Source organism: Ictalurus furcatus, chromosome 10 (genome assembly GCF_023375685.1).
Source record: "Ictalurus furcatus strain D&B chromosome 10, Billie_1.0, whole genome shotgun sequence".
NCBI classification, from domain to species: domain Eukaryota; kingdom Metazoa; phylum Chordata; class Actinopteri; order Siluriformes; family Ictaluridae; genus Ictalurus; species Ictalurus furcatus.
This window is the reverse complement of record NC_071264.1, coordinates 28,551,379-28,570,612: the sequence shown is the minus strand read 5'-3', so window position 1 is coordinate 28,570,612 and position 19,234 is coordinate 28,551,379. Positions and strand designations below refer to the sequence as shown.

Below are 19,234 nucleotides of genomic sequence, written 5' to 3'. Positions count from 1 at the left end.
ATTAATCGACATCTAATTTGGGAATTGGACAGCGTTATGGTACAAATAAAAATGCGCACACGCTAGAGACTGCTTGTTTATAATCTGAACAGAACAACAACTAAATTTAATTGGTAAACAAACAGTGACACTAAGTGTGGATATGTATTTTCTTTTTGTGTTCGTGCTACTTTGCATCTGCTTTAAGTTATGCCTGCAAATTTACATCATCTCTTTGAGAACAAGTGCTGGTGATCTCAACGGCTTCTGGTCTTCCTCCGTTGTTAAGGGGCGGGGCCAGACAATGCTTGGCCCCCTTAATTGCTGCTTGCAGCTCTTTATCATTTGATTTGATCGAAACGTTGGCTTGTTGTAATACTCGTATTACTTTGGTTTACAGCCGCTTTAACTGTATGCATGTATAGAGATTTTCTCCCATGATAAAACGTCTTACAACTTTATTGAAATACACCAAGAAAAGAAAAAAAAAACCGGCATACTCAATGACCATTTAAATTCTTTACATTTATTATGGTTGACAGGGATTTTTTTTTTCCAGCATTTTTTTTTTTTTTTTACTGCAGATCCAATATTTACAGCTGCTAAAAATAATTAATAATAATTAAAAAAAAAAAAAAATTGGGGCATCCAGAGTCACAGTGGAGCCTTCCAGAGATACAGTCTCGTCGAAATGGGCTGGTGTTTATTTTTAATCACACAACATGATGACTAGTTGACCATCATATCATAAAAATGTCTGACCACTGTACTGTTTTAAAACGTTTTATGTTCAGCGTATTTACAACAATGTGGATACATCTCATGAATAGTGTGAAATGACTGAGGGTTTCTGACACACTGAACTGCAAAAACAAAGCTCAGCCTCGCTATAGAGCGCCGAGATGAAGCTAAACAGGACAAAAACGGAGCACAGTTGAACTTTTTTTTTAATAGAAATGTAAAGCAACTGTCGGTGCTTTGAAAACACACACGCAAAAAAAAATAAACAGCATGTATTTTCTTCTTTTTTTTTTTATCTGTATGCAAACAAGTGTAATACACAGGCCCTAAAGACTCACAGACATTAAAGGAAATGTGAGTAACATGAAAAACAGATCTGCAGTAAAACTACAAGCCATGAGGAGACCACCACCTTTTTCTCCTATTCTTCTCTGATGCAAGTGCTCCTACTGCTGGTGCATGCTGGGATATACACCTTCACCGGCTCTGAAAACAGCAGGACGACACGGTGTGGCCTAAAGGCCGAAGCGTGCAGGAGTTCGCTTTGGAGTCATGGGAACGTCCTCTTTCCTGCCTGGGGTGCAGATCTTTATGGACCTGTCCAGAGAGAAGGAGCAAACGATATAAAATTCCACTTCACAGAGTTACAGTCTGGTGCCAAAACTATTTATATTCACCGATAAAGCAAACGACGCCGACTGGTTATTCCTTTAATACAGCAGTTTCACTTACTGACCTCCAGTCATCATCATAAACGTTTCATTCTGAGGTTTATTCCATCCACTCGTACGCCTGAGCGTAAAGGGATTTCAGTCCCTCCGCAGAAAAATTCTCCATCATCACAAAACAATGTACACCTTGGACTAGAACACAATGTCTAGAAATTTGTTTAATAAAGTTTTTTGATTTCATCGCAACACATCTGATTGCGTTCTTCTCCACGGTACTTAACCCAGAGTGATCACCGTACTACATTACTACTATTTTCACTTGTCCGGAACCCCTTCTAGTACCGCCCACGTACGCGATTCGATTCCATTTCTATTCACATGACGCTTTTAACAGCGGACGTAGTCACAAAGCAGCTGTACGGAAATCCGGATACAAGATTTTATTTGAACCGGATCTTTTATCTACGTTATGCGGCGTGCGTGCTCAGGGAAAAGAATCTAAATCCTTTTAACGCCAAACTCGTCTCGGGTCAGCTAGTGCACGCCGTTACTAATCGTATTTCACTCAAAATCTGTCGAATCGTTCCCTCCTGAGGTGGAACTCCTTTTTCCGAGGGAGGAGTTTGTGGTTAACTGTGCAGTGAAGTATCGCCCCAGTGCTGGAAAGTCTATAATTATAATGTGTGTGTGTGCGCGAGTGTGTATATATAATCATTTTTCTCTCGTGTCTGTCATCCTTACACCTTTATTGCTCTGGTTTAACATCTGGAGTTGTACATTTATATGACAAAAAAATATGCCCTTAGAAGTCAATTTAATTTAAATGGCCCTTAAGCTGCTGTGCTTAGTGTGTCCCACACGTTCAGTTTCTGGCAGCTCCGCTAAACACCGATTTCTTATTTAAATCCTGATGATGTCCAAGAGCGAGACAGCGAGCGCCACGTTAATCACCACGTCCTGCAGTCACGGAAATCAAAACTCAGATCTTCCCCCTTTAACGCGATCGTCGCCACCGCCAGCCGGCTTCGATTCGGAGATGAAAAGCTACTGATTAATTAATAAACGTGTCATCTTTAAAAAAATTTACCCTATCTCTTCCCTTTGTGGCACTGGCAGATGCGTGTGAAATTAATTTCTCGGATTAATCGGAAAATTAAGGCGGGCTCGTCTCCTGCGCCGCAGCGTTACCGCTACGGTAATGGAGGTCAGCCAGGAGTCAATATTATTTCTGTTCCTCTCGGGCAGAGACGAGAGGTGAGAAAAGCTCATCATGGAGCTGAGGAGGAGGAGAAGGAGAAGGAGAGAGATTGCAGGGTGGACGGAGCCTGAGGAAAACGTCTGATAATAGTTCAGCGCAGCAGAATCCGGGCCGATATCGAAACGGGAAGATTCGGAAAGCGAGCGAGAGCGGACGGTTTATACAGCTAATGAGAAAGTGAACGAGTGCAGCGTACGAATGCCAGTACCTCGTGCTGCCCAGCGTGTTCCTCTTCTCCTGCTCGTCTCTCCTCGCTCGCAGCTGCTGTTCAGCCAGAGACATCTCCTCCTCCATGTTGGAGATCTCCTCCTTCGCTCTCCGACGATTCTCCTGAGGACGGAAATAAAAAGTTTTATGGCCACATTACAGAAAAGTCCTCTATAAAGTCCAGAGCTGGAGGAAAAAATCTTTACAATTAATATGATCTTCAAAAGGCACCCAAGGAGTTTTACTTTTAAAAACTGTAAACTGTTTATTTGAATTCTGGTTAACGGTTTCCTACGTTCCCCGACATTCCCCATAGCGGTGTCATAAAAAGCCAATTGATCACGATATCGATATTATATCGTAATATCGCCCAGCTCTAATCGGCGCCTCATAAAGAGACACGATAAACACCGCTGCTATTGTAAAATTGTGTCATGGTCTTTAACCTAGCTTTAACTCAGCCGTTTCTGGCAGGAAGCTTTGCTTTGTTCGTGTTCAGCGTTAAAGCTAACTAAACTCACAGCAAAGTCTCGACGTTAAAGCAGTACAGCACAACATTAGCTCGGAAAAGCTACGCTGACAGATGAAGACACGAGCAGAAAGGCGGCGGTTTAAGACGACCGTCAGAAAGACGCCGGTGCCGAGCGTCGGATCGTACCTGTCGACTCTTTCCTGCGTGTTTGATGCTGTAGAACATGGGGCCGAGCTCCGCTAGCCACTCTCCGTCCACCGCCGTCACACACTGCATGTACTCCTGCAACACACACACACACGACAAATCTCAACGTTAACACACGTTCTCATGCTGCAAGTTTATATCACACCAGACAAAACGGCGACGAGAAAAGAGCCACGGAATGATTAAAGGAGCCGTGTGTAATCTTCGGCTCCGGTCGACATCGCCCCTTCTGAGAAGAAAAAACCAGCTGGATCGATTTCACAACATTCAGAGATGAACTACGGTACAGATACAATAAACTAAATAAAACGAATATTAAGCTTTTATTTACAATTGGCATACACTCTTACAGAGCTTTATGTTCTCCATCATGCGATTGCTCCACAGCGCGTTTCTAAGGCGTCTTTAAAAGAACACGGTGTGTATGACGACGTTAGATGACGTCAGGAGGTTTGGAAACACTTCTACACGTCACAAACTCGACCTTTGATATAAAAAAAAAAAAAACTGATTTGACGGACTTTCTGCGCTGTGTCGAGTCAGTTATTTACGCTCGTGTGCTTGTGAACTGGGCGCGCTTGTGAGTTTTCGTAACGGCCTTGTAATCCGATGCACCGTCTCGTTCAGCATCTTTTTCTGCTGTGACTGAACAATTTGCCCTCAGGGATCAAGAAAGCAATCAAGAAATCAATCCACGCAGCCTTGAATATGACAAAAGCTACAATGAGGCATAAGAGAGAGAGAGAAAGAAAGAAAGAGAGAGAGAGTGTGTGTGAGAGAGAGAGAAAGAGAGGGGAGGGGATGTTACCTTGGTGGTCATGACCAGCTCGTGGTAGGTGATGTAGTCGGGGGTGTAGCCCATGCCGAAGAGAGAGCTGGTGGGGTGGAGGTGACACGGCATCCCCGTGCGTACATTCACGTACTCCCCTATACCCTGCAAACGCACACATTACACAACATTTACACTTCTAAAAGAACCCGCCTGTGCGCACAGTTTCACCAAGCTGTCTTGACTTTTAAAATGAAATGAAAAAAACGAAAATATCCTACTACATAGGCGAGTACAAACGCCAGAAATTCTAGGGGTGCCAATAATTATGGCACGGTTTTGCTCAAATATGGGGGTTGTGGTGGATTTTGTTTTATTTACACTTTGGCATTGTGCTAAATAACCCCAAAGATAATCTCCCTCCCCAATCCCATTTACTAAGGGTGCCAATAATTTTGGATCGGACTCATTTTGCGATGGAAAAAAGCGCCTGATGATGATGATGATGATGATGATGAAAGATGACGTGTGAAACGCACCTTCAGCTTAGCTGCCTGGTGGAAATAAGCGGCGCAGATGCACTTCCTGATCACGTCCCAGTCAGAGCCGCAGGAGGTCAGGTTCATCTTCTGCTGCACCATGATGTCCTTCAGCTGAGCTCGTACCTCCCGTACCTGTAACACACACACACACACACACACACACACACACACACACACACACAGTGAGCAATGTTCACCAATACAGAACGAGAGAAAGCCATGATTATCTACCGGACAGGTGGTCACGAGTCTGTACCTTGCGCATGGCCTTGGTGTGGATGAAGTGCTCGTTGCACCAGATGCTGGAATAATTGTTGTTCTTCCACTGCAGGTAGACGTTGAGGTAGGTCAGGTGATCGCTCTCGGGTACAGCGAACTTCTCCCTCACCTGGTCGCTCTCCTCCTCTCGGCCCTGACGGGAGCAACACAACACATCATCATTTCCACATCTAGTGATCTAGCCTGATGTTTTAAATTCAGGTAAAAGGTGCAGAGCGGTTTTTTTTTTTTTTTCTGAGCATTAAAAAAATGTTTTTTTTTTTTTTTATTATTTACTCCAGAGTCATTTCAAAGCAGTGAAAATAATTTATGCGTTCAGGAGTTTTTTGGTTTTGTTTTTAACTGTATGAGAACGAGAAAGGTGAAAGGAAACCTTCGGCCTGTAGAAGATGGTCGGCACGGACAACATGGAGACGACGATGAGGATGTCGGCGCTGCAGCCCATGTCACAGGACACGATCAGCATCTTAGACAGAGCTGGGTCTAAAGGAAACTCCACCATCAGACGACCCGTCGGTGTCAGAGAACCTGAGAGAGAGAGAGAGACAGACAGACAAAGAGAGAGAGACAGACAAAGAGAGAGAGAGACAGACAGACAACGAGAGAGAGACAGACAGAAAGACAGACAGACAAAGAGAGAGACAGACAGACAAAGAAAGCGAGACAGACAAAGAGAGAGACAGACAGACAAAGAAAGCGAGACAGACAAGGAGAGAGACAGAAAGAGAGAGAGAGACAGACAGACAGACAAAGAGAGAGAGAGACAGACAAAGACAGAGAGACAGACAGACAACGAGAGAGAGAGACAGACAACGAGAGAGAGACAGACCGACAACGAGAGAGAGACAGACCGACAACGAGAGAGAGAGAGACAGACAACGAGAGAGAGACAAAAAGAGACAGACAGACAAAGAGAGAGAGACAGACAAAGAGAGAGACAGACAAAGAGAGAGACAGACAAAGAGAGAGACAGACCTGTCAGGATAGCTACATTTGTCGGATGATATATCGTCCCAGAAATAATTGCGATAAACGATATTATTGTCGTTTTAAGAGCAGTTTATGCCGCTGATATAACGATAACAGAAGAGTGATGAACTTTTAATTCTTAAGAATATTCAGACATTAGAATATCAAAAAAGATAAATATCCTAAATAAACAAAATATAAATAAAATAAAACCACACAAACAAAGCGGTAAATAAAACGGACTGTAATACACCATTGTGAATTCTTTATGCTTTAGTTCTTCATCGTGCGTGTTTTAGTGCGTTGTTACGGAAACGGCGTATTCACGATGCGACTTGCTGTTCCACCGAGCGGCGTACTGAAGTCCATGTTCACTCGTGCGTTGGCGTCATGTTGTGCGGGAGCAGGTTGTGATATTAGGTTGGTGTTGTGTGTAAAAGTCTGATTAATCTCGTGTGTGTATCGGATGCGTTCGGGTGAGATCATTAACCCGCTAGTGAAGGGCTCACGCGGCTCGATCCCTCAAATTACTGAGTACGACAAGACGTTGACGTAATGATCATGACACGCCTTTATCCTTCATCGAAAACACGTCACTCCCACGTCCACGCCTTTTACGACCCGCATCGTTCTTACCCGTGTTGTCCAGAGCGCCGAGGATCCACAGTTGGTACATGGAGTTGAGCATGTTGTCTTCAGGTGGAGGATCCATGAAGTGGAAGAGCAGGAGGTCCTGCACACCCAGAGACTTCAGCAGCAGCACCACGTTAGCCAGGTTCGTGCGCTGGATCTCAGGGATGGTGGTGGTCAACATCTCGTTCTTGAAGGCGCTCTGAGTGTATAACCTGCACGTGACGACCGGGGGGGAGGGGCAAAAGAGTCAGACAGCTGATTTACAGGACTCATGCAGAATGAATATACATGAATATGCTAATTAGGACACACCCCTATGTCCTCCTGCCAACTTTAATAGTCTAATATCACCGATATTAGCTATCGTAGCTAGCCAGTCACAGTCAGTCATCCAGTTTATCATCCAGGTTGTGTGGGTTAAATTTTCCAGCTAACACACACACACACACACACACACCTGACTGACTTCTCAGCTCCGTCCTGCTCTCTTCAGTTCTATGCTTCAGACGTCAGGAGTCTAATACAGCTACCCTAATTACGTCTGGTGTGCGTGTGTGTGCGTGCGTCTTACCTGTAGCATTGGCCCGGTCCGGTCCTCCCGGCTCGGCCCGCGCGCTGGTTAGCGTTAGCCTGGCTGATGGGATAAACCTGCAGCGCGTCCATACCTATACGCGGGTTGAACACCTGAACAAACGGATATCAAAAAAAGAACAGTTAAGAGAGACTGCAGCGTTGCACGTCACACACGTTTTCAGCTAAAACGCTCTGAAGTACCGTCATCAAAATGGACAAAAATTAGACACAGCCGTCTAATACCTTGAGTTTGCAATATCCAGCATCCACAACAAACATGATGCCGTCTACAGTCAGAGACGTCTCGGCGATGTTGGTGGCCACGATGCACTTCCTGACTCCGTCTGGAGCCTGAGACACAAACGGGGACAAAGCTCACAAACCTGCTAGCGGCGTGGCGCTGTACAGGAACGACAGCAGGAAACACACATACTAACGCTCAAAAGTTTAGACACGCTCGCTTTTTAATAATGTACACGGTATTTGTCGGACATGTCAGTTACAGCTACGTGTATTTATCTTCTAAGTTGCAGAACATGTCGAGCCTCGTGCCTTAACAGTACAGGAAAAGGACTGAATGAAGCAGATCTACAAACACTAACACTACAAGGGTCGTGCAAGTATTGTGTCATATTTGTTGTTGTTCAATCTGCAGGTTGGGAAGGAAGGTGGAGCAGATCACGGTACCTTCTGGAAGATCTTGGCCTGCAGGTCTGAGGGCAGCTGGGAGTAAATGGGCAGGACTGCCAGTGCAGGAGCGTTCTCCAGCTCCTCCAATCTCTCCACAATCTGATCCGACGTCACCTGCGGCGACACAAAATACGGTCCTAAAGCTGCATTTCCGTGCCGTTATATCGCAAACGCTTACGATAGTTTAAGATTTCTCAATCTAAAAAAACTCTATTCTTCATCTTGGTAATATTTCACCTCGATGTCCTCCTGGCCAGGCATGAAGATGAGAATATCTCCCGCCATGCCGCTGAGGTGGATCTGCAAGGCCTGCTTCACCGCAGCTTCCACGTAATCCTCCTGAGGAGTCTATACACACACACACACACACACACACACACACACACACACACACACACACACACACACAGCTTTAGAAACACCCTTCAGACTAAAAAAAACCTCCATTAGAGATCAAAAGAGAGAGAGGAACACATCTTACCTTACTGAACAGGATGTCCACAGGGAACGTCCTTCCAGGAATGTTAAAGATGGGAACGTTTCCGAAGAACGCCGCGAATTTGTCCGAGTCCATGGTGGCCGACGTGACGATGAGCTTCAAGTCGGAGCGTCTGGACACAACCTATTAAAAAGGAGGTAAATACAATGAGTAGTGCTAAACAATTCGAGTCATTTAGTGTCTGACATTTTATTTTATTCCCGGAGAAAACGATTACACTCGAAGACTCGAGTTATCGTTTCAGCCGCAGAATTAAACACCGACTCCCAGGATGCTCTGGGGCGAGGTGGGGGTATTTTGTACCGACCTCACGTAGCAGTCCGAACAGCACGTCCGTGTTGAGCGAGCGCTCGTGCGCTTCGTCCATGATGACGGCGCTGTAGTGGTCCAGATCGGACTCGCGCAGAGACTCTCGCAGCAGGATCCCGTCCGTCATGTACTTAATAATCGTCTTCTCCGACGTGCAGTCCTCGAAGCGGATGGCGTAACCGACCTACACGGACAGGCGTTACGGCGTTATAACTCACAAACACACACACGAGTGTACAGATGATAGAGTATACATAGGCATTATGTACATATCCTATAGCATTATTCTCAATAAAAACGCCCAGGGTCTATGAATATCCTAAAAAGGACCGGTCATGCAAAAAAACTTCTTTTTTTATAAAGAAGAACAAAGAAAAAAACCTATAGAATATCAGCAGACAGTGAGTTAACCATTTAAACATCTTTGGGGTTTTTTTTTTCCTTCCCCCAAATGGATTTCAGTGCCATTTTCTCCCAGATAGATACCGTCTCAGATCACAGACAACCTTGAAAGTGACACTGGACATGTTTTACGACATAACGAGCCATTTAAGGACTAAAATGGAAAATAGACAAACAAATGGATCTGTATTTTTTTCTAAGCAGACATGTGATTCTCACTTCGTCCACCAGGTGTCAGTGTTGATCTATAAAATAATCCCTGTGGTGTTTGTGGCATTTACGCATTATCTGAAAGAACAGATTCTTTTCCCTTTCTCAGGGAAAACAAGACTATAAAATTCTATTTCGGAAAATCGACGCACTCTTCCTGTACGTCGTCTTGCAATAAAGACGGACAACACGGTAGAAATATACAAAACAAGATACAGAGCGTTTACGGGTTTTGACGGCAGTTTCACGTAGAGCGCGTTTAGTAAAAACCGAAGCTCACCTCCTCTCCCAGGTTGCTGCTCATCTCCTCGCTCACTCGCTTGGCCACGCTCATGGCTGCAACTCTGCGCGGCTGCGTGCATCCCACCATCCCGTAGCTGGTGTAGCCGTCCTCGTGTAGGTACTGCGTGAGCTGCGTGGTCTTCCCGCTGCCCGTCTCACCCACCACGATCACAATACTGTTGTCTCTGCGCCATGACGTAAACGAAAAATAAATAAATAAATAAAAAGAGACGCCAGACGAAGCGTTAAACAAACTACTACACGTTTCGGTGCACGATAGCATGTTAAAACAAGGGGGCGTGGCTAGAAACATGTGACCTGCAGTAAAGATCTAAACACCTGATGATGTTGAGCAGCTCCTGGCGAACGGCGAAGATGGGAAGATACTGTCTCTGCTCCAGGAGTGTCTTCCTCTTAGCAAACTCACTGCTGGCTTCGTTCTTCTCCTTCATGTGTTCAGCAAACTTCTGCTCCGTCCTACAGAGAGGAGAGAGCAAAACGATTAACCATAAAAACCCCGACGAAATACCGATTCGTTCCCGCGCCGATCCGTAAAGACGTCACGGAGTTTCCGAGAGCGTGTGGTGAACACGTACTTGTAGTCCACAGCCCCGTCCTCTCCGACAGGCTTAGCGCCAGAGCCGTCTTCCTCTTTCTTGATGCCCATGATGTCTCCCAGTTTGGTCCCAGCGAGCTCCCAGTGTTTGTGCTGAGCCTGGTCCAGTAAACAGAGTGAAAGAGAGAAACGTGTCGGAACGAACGTCCGCGTCAGTTCGCACGTTTACTGTGCAATGGCGTACGGATAGGACTCTGAATAAAAGCAGGCTTTATACGTATAGGTATTCTTTAAACCGTGTTTCCTACAAAGTAAAACAACTCCGTAGAAATAAATCATTTTTACCATTTTAAAGTATCCAGATCTTTTTAAGTTAGAAAGTTCCACGTAACAGGACCTTAAATATTAGCGGAATATGCAAATCGATAATACTAATAATATCGGAGACTGTGAATAATAATAATAATAAATGATCTGATGGCTTTAAATCACACACACGGAACGATGTACAATAAACCAAACTAAGCGCGAGTAAAGCGTAGAGATCTGTAAGAACTGAAGTGAGAGACGGAGACATCACCTTCTTGCGCTCCTTCTGCTCTCTGTGTTTGCGCACCAGCTGGCTGCCTTTGCGCGAGATGATGGCCATGTCGGAAGTGGCGTCTTTCACCGGAATGACCGGCTCAGGCTGGGAAAAGCGGAAATAAACGTCGGTTATACTAGAGTATAGCACTTAGAAATCATACACATGTAAATGAATATTTCCCTCGGAGTCGCCCGTTTAAAATAATATTTTTTTGTAAATAAAATGTGTTTTCTAATGAAAGAAATGAAAATGTCGTCACGGTTATATTTTCGTCTACGACACCGATTTCACATGTTTAATCACACACCTTCAGATCAAAAGGTTTTTAAGATCACGATGAAGGAGGAGGAGGAGGAGAAGGAGGAGAAGAAGAAGGAGGAGGAGAAGGAGAAGAAGAAGAAGGAGGAGGAGGAGAAGAAGACGAAGGAGGAGAAGGAGAAGGAGAAGAAGAAGAAGGAGGAGGAGTAGGAGGAGGAGGAAAAGAAGAAGAAGGAGGAGGAGGAGGAGAAGGAAAAGAAGAAGAAGGAGGAGGAGAAGGAGAAGGAGGAGGAGGAGGAGAAGGAGAAGGAGGAGGAGGAGAAGGAGGAGGAGAAGGAGGAGAAGAAGAAGGAGGAGGAGAAGGAGGAAAAGAAGAAGGAGGAGGAGGAGGAGGAGGAGGAAAAGAAGAAGAAGGAGGAGGAGGAGGAGGAGGAGAAGAAGGAGGAGGAGAAGAAGGAGGAGGAGAAGGAGGAGGAGGAGGAGAAGGAGGAGGAGAAGGAGGAGAAGAAGAAGGAGGAGGAGAAGGAGGAGAAGAAGAAGGAGGAGGAGGAGAAGGAGGAGAAGAAGAAGAAGGAGGAGGAGAAGGAGGAGAAGAAGAAGAAGGAGGAGGAGAAGGAGGAGAAGAAGAAGAAGGAGGAGGAGAAGGAGGAGGAGGAGGAGGAAAAGAAGAAGAAGGAGGAGAAGGACAAGAAGGAGGAGGAGAAGGAGAAGAAGAAAAGTACTGGAACTTACCTGCTTGGTGAAGACAATCCTGCCATCTAGGAAAGGAGGGACGAGGTTGTGGACGAGCAGGTGGACCCTTGCTGCGTTGTCTTCTTCAAAGTCCTCGTCCACCTCCAAGCGCTGCACCACACCACTGGTCAACATGCGGTTCGTCTCCCAGCGTTCATTGTCCTAAAGAGATATTTGTTCAATTACCTTCAAGTCTATTTTCATTTGTATTGGACCTTTATCAAGCTGCAGCGGTACAGAAATCCGGATGTAGGTTTAGATCTTTAGGCTTAGATGTAGATGACGCTGGAAGGAACCGGAACCCGTCCACTTCTGGGTGACTGGCCGGATAGCGGCGTTATCCACCTCTCGGACGTCATGACGAAATGGCGGCATGCACGCAGGGTTCTACTTCACAGAGCTTGATTTTTACTAGTAGCTTTTGTTGGCGTGAAAAGACGTTTTAACAGCGTTGTAAGTTTATATTTCAGCCCAAATTTACTAACACGATAAGAACATCGTGACAAGTACTCTTACGAGCAAAGACGAACCAGACACCTGACTTCTCTAATACGTCATGTCTCATCGCTAATCATGCGGAAATGATTCTTACAGATCTTCTACAAATATATATCTACTTCTATATCTATCTAGCTATCTATCATATATATATATATATATATATATATATATATATATATATATATATATATATAGAGAGAGAGAGAGAGAGAGACAGACAGACAGACAGATATAAAGAGAGGGATATAGATAGGCAGATAGAGAGGTTGATAGATAGATACAGGGTGATAGAGAGGTAGATAGACAAAGACAGATAGATAGATAGATAGAGAGATGGATAGAGAGAGAGTTAGATAGAGAGGTAGATAGACAAAGACAGATAGAGAGATGGATAGAGAGAGAGATAGATAGAGAGGTAGATAGATAGAGAGATAGATAAAGACAGATAGATAGATAGATAGAGAGATGGCTAGAGAGAGAGATAGATAGAGAGGTAGATAGACAAAGACAGATAGAGAGATGGATAGAGAGAGAGTTGGATAGAGAGGTAGACAGACAAAGACAGATAGATAGATAGATAGATAGATAGATAGATGAATAGAGAGAGATAGATAGAGAGATGGATAGAGAGAGAGATAGATAGAGAGATAGACAAAGACAGAGATGGATAGAGAGATGGATAGAGAAAGAGAGATAGATAGACAAAGAGAGATAGATAGATAGAGAGATGGATAGAGAGAGAGTTAGATAGAGAGGTAGATAGACAAAGACAGATAGATAGAGAGATGGACAGAGAGAGAGATGGATAGACAAAGACATAGAGAGATGGATAGAGAGATAGATAGACAAAGACAGATAGATAGATAGAGATGGATAGAGAGAGAGATAGATAGAGAGAGAGAGAGAGAGATAGATAGAGAGACGGATAGAGCTGGATAAAATTCAGAGACCAGCCATACAAACATGATCGACCTTGCTCGTGTTTAGAGAACGTGTTTAGATCGGAGCTCCGAGTCGAACGGACTGCGGTATAAGGAGTCCCGGGATGAGCGCAGGACCGGTCCTTACGATTACAGCAGCAGTACAGAACCGAGACCGAGACTTTTGAGAGAAGCTCGTTAAAGTGTACCTCGTTGATCTGCCGTCTCTGTGCAGAAATGCGTTTCTGCGTCTGCTTCTGCAAAATCTGCTCTCTCTTCTTCACGTACTCGTCCGAGCTGGAAGTCAGAGGGTTGTGGAATTCGTCGTAGCCCTCGTCCATCATGTACCAGTCTCTGTCTGCTTGCTGTGGACAAGTTTAAAAAGGCTTCGTATACAAACGATGGACTACGATTACAGTTTAAAGGGGAACGGAATCAGGGGCGCACACCGACCTTCTGGTCTTCTTCCCACTGCTCCTTCTCGTCTTCGTTATCGAAACTGATGCCGTCCTCGCCGCCCTCCTTTTTACCTACGGCACACAGAGGTACAATTAAACACTCCGTCTAACCCATCCTTAAATCTACCTTCACTTACTTACTTATTTATTTATACCACTTATTATTTATTCCGCAACATTAAATGTAAATACAACTAAATACATTTTTTTTTTAAATACGATGCGACAATCTGTGACGAAAAGAAATTCTCTTCGGCTGTGGTACGAGCGGAATGAAACACTTCAGGACGCGCTGTTATAGTAAAGTAATCAACGTCATGGTGGTAACAGTAACTCCATTTCATCACACCACCCCATCACACACACACACACACACACACACACACACACACACACACCTTTCCCTCTGGACAGACGAGGCGTGGAGCCAAGATGCTTCCTGTCATTGGCCCACTCGTTGTATTTGTATGACGGCGTGGGAAGAGGCGTGTCCTCCGGATAACGAACTCGCGTTGACCTTAGAAACAAAAACACGACACGCAATCAATCGACACGACATGTTAACCAAAAAATTAACATCCATTTTTACTCTTCGATAATGTCATGATTTCTACAACGCTCACTTCTCTCTCCTCTCGCTGTCGCGGCCTGAGCGAGAGCTGCGCTCCGAGCGATCGGTCTCGCGGTGCGAGGGGGCCGGAGACGGGCTCTCCCAGTGGGAACGGCGTGAGCTAGAGTAGCCACTGTCGTCTTCGTCCCAGCTGGAGGCAGACGGTGTCGGAGCGTCTGCGTACGACACGACAATGAATAACTCGGGTTGTGGAGAGTCATGAAAGATGAATACATTCAAACACGGCTGAGTCTACTCAAAAATAAACAGCACGCTAATAACTGCACACAATCATTTGAATTTTCTGGATTATTCCTCAAACGCTGGAACGCCGTTATCGGAAACACCTCATCCGATTATGTTTAGAAGAAGCAGTCGGAGTGACTCGCTGACCTCTGGGCCGATTGCGGGGAGTTTGAGGTTCGTCCCTGCGACTCCCGCGGCTGATGCGCTCAGACCAGCCGTCTCTTTGCGAGCGCTCGCTCCTCACGCTGCCGTCCGAGTGCTCCGAGCGGCTGCTGCTGGACCCCCGACCGCGGTCCCGTTCATCTGCACCAACAACAAAACAACATGAAACGAGAGAGAGAGAGAGAGAGAGAGAGAGAGAGAGAGGAACAGAGGAAGGGAGAAGCAGAGAGAGTGAGGAAGGGTGGACGAGAGAGGGAGAGCAGAAGAGGAGTGTAAAGGAAGGGGGTATGGAGGTAGAAGGGGAGCGAGAGAGTGAGAAAGGGAGAAAAGGAGGGAGGGATGGGGAGAGGGGAAGAAAGAGAGAGAGGGGAAGGAAGAAAGAGATGGTGGTGGGACAGGAAGGAAAGAAGAGAGGGAAAGGGGGAGGGAGTGAGGAAGAAAGAGAGGGAGGGGGGGGAGAGGAAGGAAGAAAGAAGGAGAGGGGCAGAGAGAGGAGTGTAGAGGAAGGTAGGTATGGAGGGAGAGGGGCTGGGAAAGTGAGAAAGGGAGAAAAAGAGGGAGGGAGGGAGGGAGAAACAGAGAAAGCAATGGAGGGAGAGAAAGGAAGAAAAGAAAGACGTGGTACTCACCTCGATCACTTTTCCGCTCTCGGTCCCTCTCCCGGTTTCTGTCTCTGGATCTCTCTCGGTCTTTGTCTCTGTTTTTGTCCTCCTTAGACGAGGCGTAAACTCCGTGCTCTCGCCGGTCTCTCTCCCGCTGCTGATGCTTCCTGCGGAATTCTTCACTAACGCCGCCGGGGTTTGAGGGAGTTTCTGCCCCTGACGTACGGTAATGCCTGCTGTACCACAACATCACCATACAGTTATACAGTATCTCACAAAAGTGAGTACACCCCTCACATTTTTGTAAATATTTGATGATATCTTTTCATGTGACAGCACTGAAGAAATGACACTTTACTACAATGTAAAGTAGTGAGTGTACAGCTTGTGTAACAGTGTAAATTTGCTGTCCCCTCAAAATAACAACACACAGCCATTAATGTCTAAATCGCTGGCAATAAAAGTGAGTACACCCCTATGTGAAAATGTCCAAATTGGGCCCAATTAGCCATTTTCCCTCCCCGTCGTCATGTGACTTGTTAGTGTTACAAGGTCTCAGGTGTGAATGGGGAGCAGGTGTGTTAAATTTGGTGTCATCGCTCTCACACTCCCTCATACTGGTCACTGGAAGTTCAACATGGCACCTCATGGCAAAGAATTCCCTGAGGATCTGAAAAAAAGATTTGTTGCTCTACATAAAGATGGCCTAGGCTATAAGAAGACTGCCAAGACCCTGACACTGAGCTGCAGCACGGTGGCCAAGACCATACAGCGGTTTAACAGGACAGGTTCCACTCAGAACAGGCCTCGCCATGGTCGACCAAAGAAGTTGAGTGCACGTGCTCAGCGTCATATCCAGAGGTTGTCTTTGGGAAATAGACGTATGAGTGCTGCCAGCATTGCTGCAGAGGTTGAAGGGGTGGGGGGTCAGCCTGTCAGTGCTCGGACCATATGCCGCACACTGCATCAAATTGGTCTGCATGGCTGTCGTCCCAGAAGGAAGCCTCTTCTAAAGATGATGCGCAAGAAAGCCCGCAAACAGTTTGCTGAAGACAAGCAGACTGAGGACATGGATTACTGGAACCATGTCCTGTGCTCTGATGAGACCAAGATAAACTTATTTGGTTCAGATGGTGTCAAGCGTGTGTGGCGGCAACGAGGTGAGGAGTACAAAGACAAGTGTGTCTTGCCTACAGTCAAGCATGGTGGTGAGAGTGTCATGGTCTGGGGCTGGATGAGTGCTGCCGGCACTGGAGAGCTACAGTTCATTGAAGGAACCATGAATGCCAACATGTACTGTGACATACTGAAGCAGAGCGCGATCCCCTCCCTTCGGAGACTGGGCCGCAGGGCAGTATTCCAGCACGATAACGACCCCAAACACACCTCCAAGACAACCACTGCCTTGCTAAAGAAGCTGAGGGTGAAGGTGATGGACTGGCCGAGCATGTCTCCAGACCTAAACCCTATTGAGCATCTGTGGGGCATCCTCAAACGGAAGGTGGAGGAGCACAAGGTCTCTAACATCCACCAGCTCCGTGATGTCGTCATGGAGGAGTGGAAGAGGACTCCAGTGGCAACCTGTGAAGCTCTGGTGAACTCCATGCCCAAGAGGGTTAAGGCAGTGTGGGAAAATAATGGTGGCCACACAAGATATTGACACTTTGGGCCCAATTTGGACATTTTCACTTAGGGGTGTACTCACTTTTGTTGCCAGCAGTTTAGACATTAATGGCTGTGTGTTGAGTTATTTTGAGGGGACAGCAAATTTACACTGTTACACAAGCTGTACACTCACTACTTTACATTGTAGTAAAGTGTCATTTCTTCAGTGCCGTCACATGAAAAGATATAATCAAATATTTACAAAAATGTGAGGGGTGTACTCACTTTTGTGAGATACTATACTTTCCATTTTCGACTGAACTGCGAGAAACAGTGTGTGGTAAATGACTCACCTCTCCTTCTTCCCGTTCCTCTTGTCTTCATCATCCTCCTCCTCCTCATCATCATCCTCCTCCTCCTCATCATCATCATCATCATCAGACCCCGAGTCACTTTTGCTCTCCTCCCAGTCCCTGTAAGACGACACCTTGGATTTTTTCGCTGTTCGGTCATCGAGGTCCAAGTTCAGCTGCTCCTTCCCTTCCCTCTCTTTGCGTTTCTGAGCAGCGAGAAGATCCAGCCCGAGCAGGGAGGTGCGAGGGGCCGGCACTCGGAACACGTGCTGCTCCGCCGAAGCGCTTTTCTTCTTCACGATCAGTCCTCCGACCTGAGAGTCCGGCCCGCTGCCCTCTAACCTGTGCAGGGACGCGTCGTCCTCCATATCACCGGAGAGGCTGTGATCCTGCAGGGCGATCTTGAAAATTCCACAAAATAAAATACAGTCTTAAAGACAGACACAGAGACAGACACTTTTATGATACCATGCCACTCTTGAAATCTTGATTCTGATTGGTTGGAAGGTGTCGATTAATTTTCTCTAACAGTAGTATATTAACACACTCCTTCTAATGTTATCGTTTCTATGGTAACAGCTCATTCACAGAGACTTGGACCTTGTACAGAGGACCTTTCATTAATAATAAACGCATTAAAAATGCATGTTGACATGGTGAGGTTTCCTGTAAGGAATCAATCAGTTAACGTGTACGCAAGGCGTCTCCAGTGCCAGCGCTTCTGTAACAGTCAGCGGTAAAGCTGGAACTTCTCCGATATCTTCAGGACAGAGTTTTTCATCTTATTAACATGAGATGACTGTTTATAGCTGCTTTAACGCAAGCAAGAACTTTCTTCGTGGATGATCCAGAAGATTAAACAACTATAAACTGATGGTTGGGGGTCGAGGTCATTATTAAGTTAATAATAAACGGTAATCATTGGCAAAATGATGTGGTGTAAGCGGAATGAAATACCTCGAATCGTGCCGTTTTAGGAAAATAATCAACTTCCGGGTAATAGCGTTAACTCCGCCCACTTCATCGGTGATTATTTTCCTATAACAGCATGACACGGAGTGTTTTATTCCTTACACGTCACACCAAGGCGCTTTTTATGCGTGATTAATGTTTTTAGCAAGTCATGTTAATGATTGTGGTTTTAATTTTAAGAGCAACAAAGGTTTATTAAAGTCTTGCATACGTGAAGACAAAACATTTCTAACTGAAGCTAAAAATTATTTTATTAGTATTAATAATTTAAAAAAAAAGAATACCCGAAAATTATTATTACTGTAATTCATTCACAACAAAGTGATCATACGCTCATTATTCAGTGCCGTAAAAACAACTTTAACCAAAAATACAAACATTTATAAAGGGTACGTATTAAACACTGCTAATTTCACACTCTCTCTCTCACACACACACACACACACACACACACACACACACACACACACACACACACAGCTGAATGCTAATCGTCACAAAGCTAATGGACGTATATGAACGTAGCTATGAGCTAACATGCTAACCGAAAACACAAAGCTACATGCTAACAGAGCACAGAAAACCAAAACCCGAGTGTTTACCTGTTCACTTCCACTCTCACCGAGGCCCCTACGTTAGTGTTGAACACATCACTGCGATCAGATTATAAAAATAAAGACAATTACTTGAAAACACAAAGCTAAATGCGTCAACATCACGCACAGGAGGACGCCATTACCGCCCCACAATGCAACGCTGCGGTTCCGCTTTGACAAAACTTTATTGGAAGCGAACAAACGACAAACTAGGTGTAGAAGAGCAGCTGCTAATCAACTTTGAATAAAAAAAAATAATACATGAAATAAAACATATTTAATTCATTTCACGACGTTTTAAAATTCAACATCAATGACTAAATATTTTCATAAAATCATGAAAGTGCTAGCTGAGATTATTTAATGTATTTATTTATATATATAT

The 19,234-nt window shown here is 45.2% G+C and overlaps 1 protein-coding gene across 2 annotated transcripts; it reads right to left on the bottom strand.

Moving 5' to 3' along the window:
• Positions 1 to 908: 908 nt before the first annotated feature.
• dhx38 (DEAH (Asp-Glu-Ala-His) box polypeptide 38) lies at positions 909 to 19,042 on the bottom strand. Of its 2 annotated transcripts, none has more exons than XM_053635063.1 (27): positions 18,856 to 19,042; positions 17,282 to 17,682; positions 15,351 to 15,556; positions 14,707 to 14,862; positions 14,327 to 14,489; positions 14,102 to 14,220; positions 13,699 to 13,775; positions 13,455 to 13,610; positions 11,825 to 11,986; positions 10,829 to 10,936; positions 10,289 to 10,407; positions 10,032 to 10,169; positions 9,691 to 9,877; positions 8,797 to 8,982; positions 8,472 to 8,612; positions 8,228 to 8,338; positions 7,988 to 8,104; positions 7,544 to 7,651; positions 7,299 to 7,411; positions 6,731 to 6,939; positions 5,499 to 5,653; positions 5,103 to 5,258; positions 4,844 to 4,978; positions 4,344 to 4,469; positions 3,515 to 3,610; positions 2,858 to 2,979; positions 909 to 1,317 (listed from the first exon to the last, which is right to left on the bottom strand). In XM_053635063.1, the coding sequence occupies exons 2-27, from the start codon at positions 17,647 to 17,649 to the stop codon at positions 1,236 to 1,238; spliced, it is 3,816 nt and encodes a 1,271-aa protein (XP_053491038.1). In that variant the 5' UTR covers positions 17,650 to 17,682; positions 18,856 to 19,042; the 3' UTR covers positions 909 to 1,235. The 2 variants fall into 2 exon arrangements, with proteins under 2 accessions (XP_053491038.1, XP_053491037.1); XM_053635062.1 differs by having other exon boundaries at positions 15,351 to 15,559; positions 18,856 to 19,036.
• Between the last annotated feature and the right edge of the window lie 192 nt (positions 19,043 to 19,234).